The sequence below is a fragment of the Danio rerio genome, chromosome 5 (genome assembly GCF_052040795.2).
Source record: "Danio rerio strain M-AB ecotype USA chromosome 5, GRCz13ab, whole genome shotgun sequence".
Lineage (NCBI taxonomy): Eukaryota > Metazoa > Chordata > Actinopteri > Cypriniformes > Danionidae > Danio > Danio rerio.
In genome coordinates, this window is record NC_141025.1 from 56,582,356 (window position 1) to 56,596,200 (window position 13,845).

Here is a 13,845-nt window from a genome sequence, read left to right on the forward strand (position 1 = left end):
TCTCGATCATCATACTCAAATGACCACAAATGATAATCCTAAACACTTTGTCTCTGTAGGTCCAGAGCTTCATGCGAGGGTGGCTGTGTAGAAGGAAGTGGAAGATTATTGTGCAGGACTACATCTGTTCTCCTCATGCTGAGAGCATGAGGAAGAGGAATCAGATCGTCTTCAACATGGTGGAGGCTGAGACTGAGTACGTCCATCAGCTTTCCATTTTAGTCAACTGCTTCCTGAGGCCACTCAGAATGGCCGCCAGCTCCAAGAAACCACCTATAAGCCATGATGATGTCAGTAGCATATTCCTTAACAGGTGCGTAATTGTTGACTTATATGGCTTGAACACCCTGATCTCGATTGGAAACTTAACTATTTTACACTTAGTCAATTTTGGGACTAATTTATACAAATTTGTATAAGTGCAGTCGTACAAAAATGTACGATTTAAAAAAAGATGCATGGCACCCAACCCTACCCCTAAACCCAACCATAATTGGTGGAAGATCACATCATACTAAATTGTTTGAATGAAATACAAATCCATAAAAAATTGGCCACCAAAACAAAAAGTTACGAATTGCTGTGAGAACACAAGGTTGCTTGAAAAACAACATTCTTTTTGTAAATCTGACTTAATAATTATTATTATTTTTATTATTATTAAGTAGGATCTTTATTTATTATTTAATATGTTTATTTATTAATTTATTTTATTTTATGTTATTTATTGTAAAATTCTACTTTTAAAATTTGACACATTGAAACTAACATGTTCTAACTAACATGCTTAACACTATATGTTATATAGGCCCACAGTACATATGTTATATAGGCCCACAGTACATATACATTTCTTAGTAAAATCGAATCAAAAAATCAAATCACTTTTATTTTCACATAATCATATGATCATATCATGTAGTAGTAAATAACCTACTATAAATTAAAACCTTGTAGGCTATATTTTTGTTTTTCACAAGCTTTGGAGACAAAGTAAATTCTGCTTTTAAATAATAGGTCACCTATAGCTTTCATCATGAGTTCAAAATGGCAGTAATGTTTACAAAGTGCACTGCCAAGGGAGCGAAATTGTCAATATGAAGATCGCTAAAACTGAACTGTAAAAATACTTTGAGAGCAAACTACACGTAAGAGTGATGACTTAAATGTTTTTTTTTTTTTTTAATCATTCCAAGTTTAAACAGAAAAAGTTTCTAAATGAATAGGGCATTGGGGATAACTGGGAATAGAACACAACCAGGAATTGTGTTTCTAACGACAGCTCCAGAGGTGTAGTTGCTGTTGTACAAGTTTGCGACGCAGTTTGCGAATGTTTATTGGAACGATGGATACGAGAAACGCCAAATCAGCAAACTATGTTTGTAATAACAGAACTTGCGACCTTAGTTAATTAACAAATGCACCCCAAATTGACTTATTTTTAGACAAAGTAGTCTACCTGGTACAGGAATAAACTGTTGTGCTTGGGTAAAATTTGACGTAATAAAAGAGAACCAAAACTTGTAGAAACCACAAACTTTTGTCAAATCCTAGAGCATTTGCATTCATCTTGGTCAACAGAAGACATAACACATGTCAGACCCAATACATTGAGTTTTAATGCAATAAAACCTTCAAGCTGAAAGCTTGTTTTCTAGCTATTAATTTGCCAATCTTATGCCACTTATTCAACACAATCACACTGCATGCTCACTCTGTAATCACTTTTATGCAATGTAAATAATCAAACGGTCTTTCTCAAAGTGTTTTGTTGAACTAATGACTTGCTAATCAGCTAAAAAGCATGTTGTGTTGCCTACCTACATTCTGAACAAGTGCTTACCCAGGTTTGAGTTACTTTCACATTCACATGTACGTACACTGTAAAAATCAGTTTGTTACTTTACTTTAAAAAGTGAGTAAAACCATTACCTTAAAACAACAAGCTGACTTTAATTTAAATGGTGAGTACAATTGGAACTTAACATTTTACTTAACTTTTTTTTTTTTTAAGTATGCAAACAATTCATTTACCTAAAGGTGCAGTAGGTGATTGTCTTCAGAAACATTTTTTTTTTGTTGTGCTGGTTCAATAGTAGTGATAAAAGTAAATTATCTAAATGAATTTCTATGTATTTCTATGTATTTTTATATTCTGAGTGAGGCAAAAAAATGTTCATCCAATTAAAAATTGTCGGGCCAATACTTCCCATTGTTCTGATAATTGTGTAGATTTGTAGATTTGCACATCTGCACACTCGTTCACGCAGATCCGTCATTTGTGCAAAAACAAATGCTGAATCAGAACTTTTTAAAATTCTGAATCAATATTGGAGTTCACATTATTGCATGAAATGTTTCACATTTTGACAAGTTTAACTTACTACACAACTGAAAATGTGCTAGATATAATACAGTTATTCGTTGGTAATTGTAGTATTATAAAGTTCTATAAAGTTTTCTTACTGGCGAATGACATGATCTAGTGGGTTGTCTACTGTCATCTTTAATGTGCACGTTCGTGATTTCAGGAGGCGTGGCTTTTTACTGCAGGGGAGGGACTGTGTTTTCAAAGCTATTATGCTAACGGTTAGCATTTTAACAGATCACCTACTGCAGCTTTAATAATTTTAAGCCACAGGGTTTACTCAGTTTTTTAAGTAAAGTCAGCTAGTTGCTTTTTGCAGTGTAGTGTATCTGAACACAGACCAATTGCTACAGGTAGTTTAGAAAAGCATAAACATTAACTTTTTCATATAAACTGCACTCTGTTTGAACCAAGCAACAAGTGTGACACAACCCTGAAAGTGATGCATTAAATGCAACAAGCAACATAATATCGTTTTTTAGAAATTAAACCACAAGCATGTTTTCCCGATTAGCCTGGGCTATGTAAAATATGTATACAAGAGAGCCTCAGTGTTGACACATTATTACTGCAGTGTTGTGACAGCTTGTTTGCATGCTAGGACTACTTAATTTGCATCTATCTGCAACACAGAAATAGTCAGCAACACCACACCTGCCACGTCGCATGTTTAATCAAAATTATAATAATTATACCAAATGATGTTGTAGGGTAGACTAGCTGAATTGTGTTGTGCTTTGAAACATTTCATTTAAATGTAGTGAATATTGTACAGTATGTTAATTATACCCTACAAATGTTTTGAAATGTTCTTTGTTTTAGCCTTGCTACAACCAATTAAAAAATATATAATTTTGGATATTATAGCAGTTTACTTTCTTTATTTTTACACATTTTACTATTATTGTCATCATTTAACACTTTTTTTTTTTGCATCCGCACAATAAAAACAAACATCCGCGATCGATTAAGTCGTGAAAAATCTTCTCTCCTTTGCCCATTTCATACTGCTCGATCTGTGTGCACAAGACCTGCCAACACTCCCAAAGACAGTGTGCTCTGCAGTTTCACAGAGACTTGCATCTTTTTGCATCTTGCCGGGGTTTCTAAATCTACTAAAATGTCCAAGATTTGGTTTTGCTTTCATTTAATAAGCTTTCCTTAATTTTATGCACACAGCCATGACAGCTAGAGCAAGAGCGAGAGCAAGACATAATTCTTCAATCTAAACGATTTATAAGAACTTTTCTAAATACTTGTAGAGTTCAAAATTACGTCTAACTTGGCTTTAGAGCATTTGTACACCATTAGAAATGGGTATTCAACTCATTTGTCTTATTTAAATAATCTACATGTTTTATTCTTGTAATTACTATACTTTTTTGAGATATTGCCTGCTTTTATTTCTTTTTCTGTCAATTATTTCTCATTTGCTGTATATTTTATTAATTTGATGATGCCAATATATTACATATTTTATACATCTAAAATGCATTGGCAATACTGTATAACATGTAATGCCAATAAAGCAACCTGAACTTGAATGAGAGATAGAGAGAAGCAGATTTGACCTGTTTGTGGGTGCACATGGCTCCTGAATAGCATAAAAGAGAAACAGTTTATTTTTTTAAACAGATAATAATTAAATAGTGTTAAATATCAAATTAAGTTTTATTTGTCTCATATAGTTAACCTTTTATGTGCTGTGGGTAAAAGGTGTTTCAATCTGGCTACCACAGCAAGTATATTTCAAATGGGAAGCACTGTATATGAATAATACAACTAAAACTGAACATTTGCTGTTAACGGGTAAGTTCACACAAAACTGAAATTCTGTTACTTACCTTCAGGATGTTTCAATCCACTGTTTCTGACCTGTTTCTGAATGCGTTTGGATGCCTAGACATGATTTTGTTTTTGTTTTTGCAATTACTGTATGTGTTTGTATCTCACAATTCATACTTTTTCTTGCAAATAAAATCAGGTAACACTTCAGTTTATGCACCAATTTTTTCTATAAACTTGTGGCTTATTAATTGTATAATGTGTTCTACATTTGGTAACACTTTATTTTGATGGTCCACTTGATTATAAGTAGACTGTCTGCTTAATATCTGTTGATACTGCTGCTAAACAGACATTTACTGTAACTGACTATAAGAAACTCTGCAAGAACATGTCAACTTACACTAACCCTAACCGCAACCCTAAACCCAACCTTACAGTCTACTTATAATCTAAAGAGAATTAGTTGGCATGTAGATGCGATGTAACTTAAATTCAACAAACGGACCATCAAAATAAAGTGTGACCCTACATCCCTTATGTAACCCAATACCTAAACCTAACTTCTACCTTAATACCTATTAATAAGATTTAGATTTTTTAGATTTAGATTTAACTTTATTGTCATTACACATGTACAAGTACAAGGCAACGCAACAGTTTAGGTCTAACCAGCAGTGCAAAAAGCATAGTGCAGGGTACAGGTACTGTATAAGTTATAAAGTGCAGTTATAGAAAAACTATGGTGATATTTACAGATGGATGTACTATAAACATTAGAAACAGGTTGTATAAGCTATGAACAGAGATTTAATATAAATTAATATATATATAAAATTATGTATGTAAAAATTAATATATGTACAAAGCAGCAAATTATGAGTTTATTGATGCAAGTTCATAGTAATATAAATTTCATAGTTCATAGTTGTATTATTAATACTGTACAATAAAGTGAGAACAAAAAAATAAAAGCATATGATTATTCTGTGCAAGAAAGTGAACATTATTTAAAGGTTCCATGAAAATAAAATAAAAACATTTTTAGATGTTAATTTCAGTTTGTGAGGTTTAAGATATCTATTAGATTGTGTGCTCCAAAAAAGTGACAAAATTCACGTTATGAAAATATTAAACTGATGTAAACATGTAAAGCTTGTAGATTGTCACTTTTGCCTGAATAGATTAATGATTTTTTTCACGTCAGCCCATGCTGCAGTTTCTCTTCAAATCTTGACTAATCAAATGCTCTCTAGTATCTGACATGCACCGCCCCCTTTAAGATGCTTCTCATTTGCTTTTCATTTGATGCGCTTGAGCTCAATCACTTTCACAGACAAAGCAGCGAGAAAACAAAACGCTATTGGCTGTTCTTTTAAAGGGGAGGGGCTAATCTATGTAGAATCACATTTCAAAGCACTTCACGGGACCTCTAAAGCATAATGCTCATGTAATACTGATGCCCTGATGGTCATTAAATTAACAAAAACATTTAAGTTTGGGTAAGTTTAGCTTTGAACCTGATAGTATTATCAAAAATTATTGATTTGCTTGCTCTTTGAACATCCTTTTGAATGCCCTTCTGTACTAATAAGTATATGTATATATGTTTTATTTGTCCCCAGCGAGACAATCATGTTTCTACATGAAATATTCCATCAGGGATTGAAGGCGAGGATAGCAAACTGGCCCACGCTGGTTCTAGGTATGTCATAAACATTACGTTTTTATCTCTCAGAAAGCTAATTACTGCACTCAGAAGCAGCTATTCAGAACACCCTACCAACAAAGACAGCACATTGCAGGGTGACACTCACATCAAGGACAAGCCGTTTCCGCTGACGCACGGCATCTCAATCAAACCCGTCATTGACGCCTGACTTCCTCCTATCTCACCGTATACAGACACACACACACACACACTTCAGCAACAATGAAAGCCAGACCAAAAAAAAAAAAAAAACGCCAACATCCTAGACCCCAGATAAGCATTTTCAAATGTGGCTGTGCATAAAAGAATCTCTTTTAATGACTTTGACTTTGTTTTCACCTGTTTAGCGGACCTCTTTGATATCTTGCTGCCAATGCTGAACATCTATCAGGAGTTTGTGAGGAACCACCAGTACAGTCTTCAAGTTCTGGCAAACTGCAAGCAGAATCGGGACTTTGATAAACTCCTGAAGCAGTATGAATCCAATGCTGCGTGTGAGGGGCGGATGCTGGAAACATTCCTCACATACCCCATGTTTCAGGTGGTGCTCTCGCATTCTCATTAGTGTCTAATTCAACTGATTTGTTCAGTTAATTTAAACTGCCATTGGGAATTGCTGGCATATGTTTCTACAAATAAGAAATGTGTTTTCCCATAAATTATTTGCGTGAACTAATTGTTGTAACTTGCTAAAAGCCTCATTTGTCACTTGTTGAAGCCTGATACACAGTATCTCAATTGCTCAGACATATGCAAATGTAAAATGTCTCTACAGTATTTTGGTATTTTGCAAATTATATTGTGTTATATGTTACACACAAGGAATTATATTACCATCACACCTTATATAAAGACCAAAGGTATAATATTTATGAAATATATTTTTTAAACCAGAGATGCATAGATTAACATAATTTTTATTTTGTTTTTTTCAACAGTTAAGCTAAAAACGGGAATTAAATGTTGCGAATGAACCATACGAATGAATATATTATATATATAATAAATAGAGTCACTTGATGGATAGCGGACATTGCAGAAAGCATCAGCAAGCGAATCAAGGCAAAGTGTATTATTTAGTGTTATAGATGGGATTGTTAATTTTTTTCATTGCACATACAATGATGTTTTAGTACATGGTATTGTGCTATTTCTGTTGACAATCAATTCTGAACATTCTTATTGATTCTGAACAGATTTCTAAAATTAATTCTATTTCGAAGCTATGATAGAAAACATGTCTAAAACCTGCATTAAAGATTTGTCATAAATATATGAAATTCAAATGTATACAGTATTGCACAGAACAATATTATAATATGGTTTTCACATGATTTGGTAACACGCACTTAAATTACATGTGCACATCCTATTTTACATATATTACATTTAAATATCCTATATACAGTATACAGTGCATTCGGAAAGTATTCATGGCGCTTCTTTTTTTTTACATTTTTTCCACATTTGTTACAGCCTTATCCCAAAATGCATTAAATTAATTTATTTCCTCACCATTCTTCACACAGTACCCCATAATGACAATGTGAGAATTTTTTTTTTAATTGTTGCAAATTAATAAAAATAAAATGTAACACTTTACAATAAGGTTCATTCGTTAATGACTGTATTTTCATTAACTAACGTTTATTAACATGAATAAATACAGTAGTAAATGTATTGTTCATTTTTTGTTCATGTTAGTAAATGCATTAATTAACATTAACTAGTGAACCTTATTGTAAAGTGTGACCAAATGAAAAAACCTGAAAAATCTCATCAACATAAGTATTCACAGCCTTTGCCATGAAGGTTTAAATTGAGCTTATTCTGTATCCACTGATCATTCTTGAGATGTTTTACCAGGTTAATTAAAGTTCACCAGTGGTAAATTCTGTTGATTGGACATGATTTGAAACAGCATACACCTGTCTACATAAGTTCCCAGGGTTGACAGTGCATGTCAAAGCACAAACCAAGCATGAAGACAAAGGAATTGCCTGTAGACCACTGAGACAGGATTGTCTTTAGGCACAAGACTGGGGAAGGTTTCTAAAAAATTCCAGCGGTTCTGAAAGTTCCAATGAGCACACTGGCCTCCATCATCCGTAAGTGTAAGATGTTTGGAACAACCAGGACTCTTCCTAGAGCTGGCCTTCCCTGAGCTAAGTTGAGTGATCAGGGGAGAAGAGCCTTAGTCAGGGAGGTGATCAATAACCCAATGGTCACTCTGTCTGAGCTCTAGCATTCTTCTGTGAAGAGAAGAGAACCTTACAGAAGGATAACCATCTGGGCAGAAATCCACCAATTAGGCCTGTAAGGTAGAGTGGCCAGACGAAAGCCACTCTGCCAGGAATTTGCCAAAAGGCATCTAAATGATTCCCAGACCATAAGAAACAACATTCTCTGGTCTGAGGAGACTAAAATTGAACTCTTTGGAGTGAATGCCAGGTGTTACGTTTAGAGAAAACCAGGCACCGCTCATCACTAGGCTAATACCATCCCTACAGTGACACATGGTGGTGGCAACATCATGCTGTGAGGATGTTTTTCAGCAGCAGGAAATTGAAGATTAGTCAGGATAAAGAGAAAGATGAATGCAGTAATGTACAAAGACATCCTGAATGAAAACCTGCTTTAGAGTGATCTTGACCTCAGACTGTGGCAGGACAATGACCCAAAGCACACACCAAAATATCAATGGAGTAGCTTCACGAGTTGATGAATGTCCTGGAGTGACCCAGCCAGATCCCAGACCTAAATCCTATTAAACATCTGAAAATGATAGATCTGAAAATTACTGTACACCATCGCTTCCCATCCAACCTGATAGAGCTTGAGAGGTACTACAAAGAGCAATGAATAAAAATTCCCAAAGACGGGTGTGCCAAGCTTGTTGCACCTTATTCAAAAAGAATTGAGGCTGTAATTTCTGCCAAAGGTGCATTAACAAAGTATTGAGCAAAGGCTGTGAATACTTATGTGCATGTGATTTTCAGTTTTTTTTTTTAGTTTTGATAAATTCGCAACAATTTAAAAAAATCTTTTTGGAATGAACCGCCAACTTTTCCAACATATGTTGTATGCACCAGATGCCCTTCCTGCTTGCAAACCAGTACTGGGAAACATCCATACACACTCATTCACACCCACTTATATACGACGGCCAATTTAATTTATTTAATTTACCTCTACTGCATTTCTTTCGACTGTGGGGTAAAACAGGAGCACCCAGAGAAAACCCAAATATACTGTATAAAGTATATATATATATATATATATATATATATATATATATATATATATATATATATATATATATATATATATATATATATTGCAGTTTAATATTAACAAATTGTTCAGTTACAACTCTATATACAAATGTGATTTGTTTATTCGATTTGCTTACAAGGCTTACAATGTTGGGGTAAACTCAGTGGAACTGATTGGAGCCAACAATGCTACACTCTTTATTGAAAGCCTAATCAAATTAGCCACAGTGTTTAAATAACAGACATGTATGAAATGAGAGATGTACAGTACAATGAAAAACTTGATTGAGAGACAGGCTTTCTGTGGGCACACGTTCTGAAGTCAAAAAATGACTTGCTTTGTATACTTATCACAGTGTTTGTCTCTCTGATTGACAGATCCCTCGTTACATCATCACTCTCCATGAGCTATTGGCTCATACTCCTCATGAGCATGTGGAAAGGAAAAGTCTAGAATTTGCCAAGTCCAAACTGGAGGAGCTTTCCAGGTGAGGAAACTACCTTAAATCTGTACCTTGCTTAAATCCTATTTACATGCCTGATCTAAGTATATACAGTATACAGTATATATATTTACAGTGCAAAATTGAGTACACCTCATTTTGAAAATGAATATTTTTATCCATTTCTCAGTGAATGTGGGCAATGTATTTTAGTGCATTTAAACAAAACAGATTTATTGAACGAATATATTTATTAAAATTATATTTTAGTCTCCAAACATATTTAAAATTTGAAAAATAATACAATTAAATTCAAGCCAAATATAAAAAAATAATAAAATAAAATAAAAAATAAAATAAAATTACAACCTACACAATTTCAATTAAATCTCTTTCTTTTTTGCTTCTCTTGATTTTTACTCTTTTTAAAATTTGTATTTAATATTTTTCTCTAACATATAAATTTGGGTGCACTAGTTTTTCCATCATTATTGTTACTTATTTTGTTAGATAAGCTCCAGATTTGTCTTCAGCACTGACTAATTTAATGTATATTCACAAATATAATACTGTATAGCTTCCTATTAGAAATATGAATTTAAAAGATAGATTTGTGAGGGGTCATATATGTTAAGCACTATATATATATATATACAGTCAATAAGAACAAGCCAATAGTTGACTTAAAACCAAATGCTTTACCAAGTAAGTCACATGCCAAATTATTGCAATCTGCTGCTGCGTGTGTTATTAATGCCAGAAGCTGAAAAGATTAAGCCCTTAACATGGTCAATAAGTGTAACAGTGGCCAGCTTCTGTAAGCAGTGTAAATAAACCTCAGTTAAAGGCTTTTAGGGCACCACATAGTATGTTGGATTCGCCAGTTTGAAACCCAATCATATCAGGCTGAATAGGTTGTATATGCATCATCGCATTACATATAGTACCTGGGAACACTACAAGCACCATAAGCAAATTTTTTTGAGTGCTTCACAGACATCTAATGGATATGAAGCCTTGCTAATTTAAACTAAGTTAAACTGACTAATTTAAACAGCCTGGCTTACAAGGCTAATTTGGGCTGTCAGTGAAAATCAAATAGTCATCTAATAATAGTCTAATAACAGGGATTAGTAATATTGTTTTAGTCAAAATTATTGGGAGTGAGTTGTGCTCTGTACACACACAAGACCATCATTAAATAAACTCACCCCTGTATGTAAATATGTTTGACCATTTTGACCCTCTGTGTTCACCATTATGGCCAAAATTTTAATTATGCAAACGTTGCCCATACATTTTTTCAAGATTTGTTGCAATATGAGTGTTAAGTAGGTTTTCTCTTTACAAACACGTTTCCTTTTGTGCAGATCATTAGAAATTATGCCATATTTACAAAAAGCAGCACTCTTTGGATGCTGTACTCAACATTGCATTAATTCTGCTACGAATAGCATGTGGTAAATGGAAACTGAAAACATGTTTTATTTATTATGGCACCAGCAAACCAGCTGATGAAGGTCTTTTGTAATCAATGATGTATGTCATTCTCTACATTTAAAATCACAGTTGATTTACATTTAAATACTTACAGTGAACAACATGTCAAAACAATGCAGACCATGAATGCTTTAGCTGTTTGAGTCAATTTCCCATGCTCTTGTTCTTGGCATCGTGCAGTAGCGATAAATACAGCACGCTTACACTTCACACAAGTGCGTTTTGGCAGGGATGACTTTCTCAAAGTGGCAAAACACAATAACGTGACTTTCTCATGTGTTGACTTGTGACGCAAGTGTCATGTTCTCATTGTTCCAGGGTGATGCACGATGAAGTAAGTGATACCGAAAACATCCGTAAGAACCTGGCTATTGAGCGCATGATCGTGGAGGGCTGCGACATCCTCCTTGACACCAGCCAGACGTTTGTGAGACAAGGTGAGTGGTGTTGACACCCCCAGATGCCACCTGCCTGACACACAGCTTTAAGCCGAATAAGCACCAGAGTGACAGTGGCAGCTTTAGTTTGATTCCCTCAGGCTCTGAATAATTCATGCTTTCAGAATTGGACAGCATAGTCTCCAGTATTGACAGAGTGTTTGATGTTTTCAGTTTGGGTGTTTTATTATGTATTAGAATCCAGTCCTGTAACAGTAAAGAGGAAAGCTATAGAAATAACGAGCACTTGAGTTTTTTTTGCATGGAACGTGTGGAATAGGAAATGACATCGGTTCGCTGTTATAAAGTTCACACTCACTTTTGTAGAATGAGTGACAGGGAAAACAATTTTTTGTTTGCTTTTCCTTTGGTATAAAAGACCCTGAACCTCAAAACTTAGTGTAAGAGGATTTAGCATTAGTATGACTGTAGTGCAAGACAATAGGAAATATCATTCAAAATGCATTTTAATATCATATTACATTCTGTCTGTGTGATCCCAACATTCAGCATTTATTTACTTACTTAATAAAGTAAGTAAACCTGTTGCTTTAAAAGTATTTTTTAAGTAAAGTCAACCAATTTCTTTTTGCAAGTTTTCAATTTTATACAAAATCGAGCAAAAGGTGCAAAATTTAGAGGTGAACTTTTCTACCAATTTTGCCTACAGTTTTTTTTTCTTAGGATTTGATGACTCATATATAGTAAAAAACAGCTCTATTTTATGTAGTGACTCACCAAAATGAGCCATTTTGTACTCAAATGCAAATCAATGATCTTTTTACAATAGTAGAACAAACATAAGCTGCATATAAATATAATACTGTATGTTAATCTAAATCTGCCTTTCTTAAAAATGACATTGAAAATCTTAATTTAAGGAACATTTTAATTGTGGTGGGCTAAACACAATGCATGCAGCAGACCTACAATTCTAACTGATTGAAAAAATACATCATATTAAGAGGGTTAAGAGAAAAATACTTAAACCTTTCTCTACAGTGTCTCAGTGTTTCCTTTATATAAATTACAAATTTATTGCCCAATGTTACTTGAGATCAACATTAATATAGTTTTTTACAAGATTGTTGTTTGTGAATGTTTTTACTGCAAAAAACCTATTTGGATATATTTTGAGAATTCTGTTCAGTCTATTACTCTCTGTGTGGAATGTATTATGATCTCAAAATGTTTCGGTCACAACAAAGGCTGAGCAAAATTGCTTTAGGGAATTAAAAACCATACAGAAAAACTGTGTCCAGTGTGTAAAGTGTGTACCTACCACAACCCTAAATCCAACCATCGTTATTAACGTCTACGCCTTCCCCAAAACTCAGTTCCATAATCACAGTTATTAAAGTCTATACCAACCCCAACTATTAACTCAACCATCATAGTTATTAATGGATACACCTTCCTCAACAATAAACCCAAATATCACAGTGATGAATGTCTACACCTTACCTAAACCTCAACCCAATCAACACAGTTATTAACATCTACACATTCCCCAACCATTAACTCAACGTCATAGTTATTAATGTCTACACCTAACCCAACCGTCATAGTTATTAACATCTACACTAACCCCAACCCTAAAGCCAACCATCATAATTATTAATGTCTATGCCTTCCCCAAACCTAAACCCAACCATCCCAGTTATTAACATCTACAGCTTTCCCAACCCTAAACCCAACCACCACAGTTATTAATGTCTACACCTCACCCAACCCTAAACCCAACCATGTGACATCTCGCATGATTCTGTGTGACATCGGTAGCTGCAAGCCCCCTTCTTGCAGTCCACAGACAGATACATTTGGCCAATTTGGGCCCTATAACATCACGGTTAGGGGGAGTGGTGGTGTTGTAGACAAAAATGTGGGGTAGTAGGGATGGTGTTGTGGACAGAAGTGAAGAGCAGAGCTCTGGCGGCCCCAAATTAGCGTGGGCCCCTAGAATCATCCCAAACCCCCTTACCCCCCACCCCCAGAGGGCGCCACGTTGTACCAGAAACTTTATTTTAAAAGGCGATTTGCACATACATAAAACTTGATGTGGCAAATGTGGGTTGCTGATTTTTTGATGAAACAATTTTTTTTGTGACAGTTTGATTTGTCTCTGCCCACATACAGTGATAATAAAATACATCATAATTCATGAATTAATAATCATTAAACTCAAAATGGACTGCTTTAATTTGATCAACAATAAAGCTGAATCATTGTCAAAATAAAAAGAGACAAAATCTTGTGGATATCTGCAGTCTTTCCAGCCTTTCAAATGTGGCTACAGCAAGGACATTTTTTGTTCTTGAAATTTTAA

At 34.4% G+C, this 13,845-nt stretch overlaps 1 protein-coding gene across 9 annotated transcripts in view; it reads left to right on the forward strand.

Moving 5' to 3' along the window:
- rasgrf2b (Ras protein-specific guanine nucleotide-releasing factor 2b) overlaps positions 1–13,845 on the forward strand; it is a 121,611-nt gene that overhangs the window by 60,471 nt on the left and 47,295 nt on the right. For all 9 annotated transcript variants that reach the window (XR_015490228.1, XR_015490229.1, XR_015490230.1 and 6 more), the window contains 5 exon segments: positions 60–313; positions 5,779–5,858; positions 6,212–6,405; positions 9,518–9,627; positions 11,401–11,519. Coding sequence is in view for 6 of the 9 variants with exons in the window: in NM_001128233.1 (NP_001121705.1) it covers positions 60–313; positions 5,779–5,858; positions 6,212–6,405; positions 9,518–9,627; positions 11,401–11,519 (757 nt within the window). In the remaining 3 variants the exon portion in view is untranslated.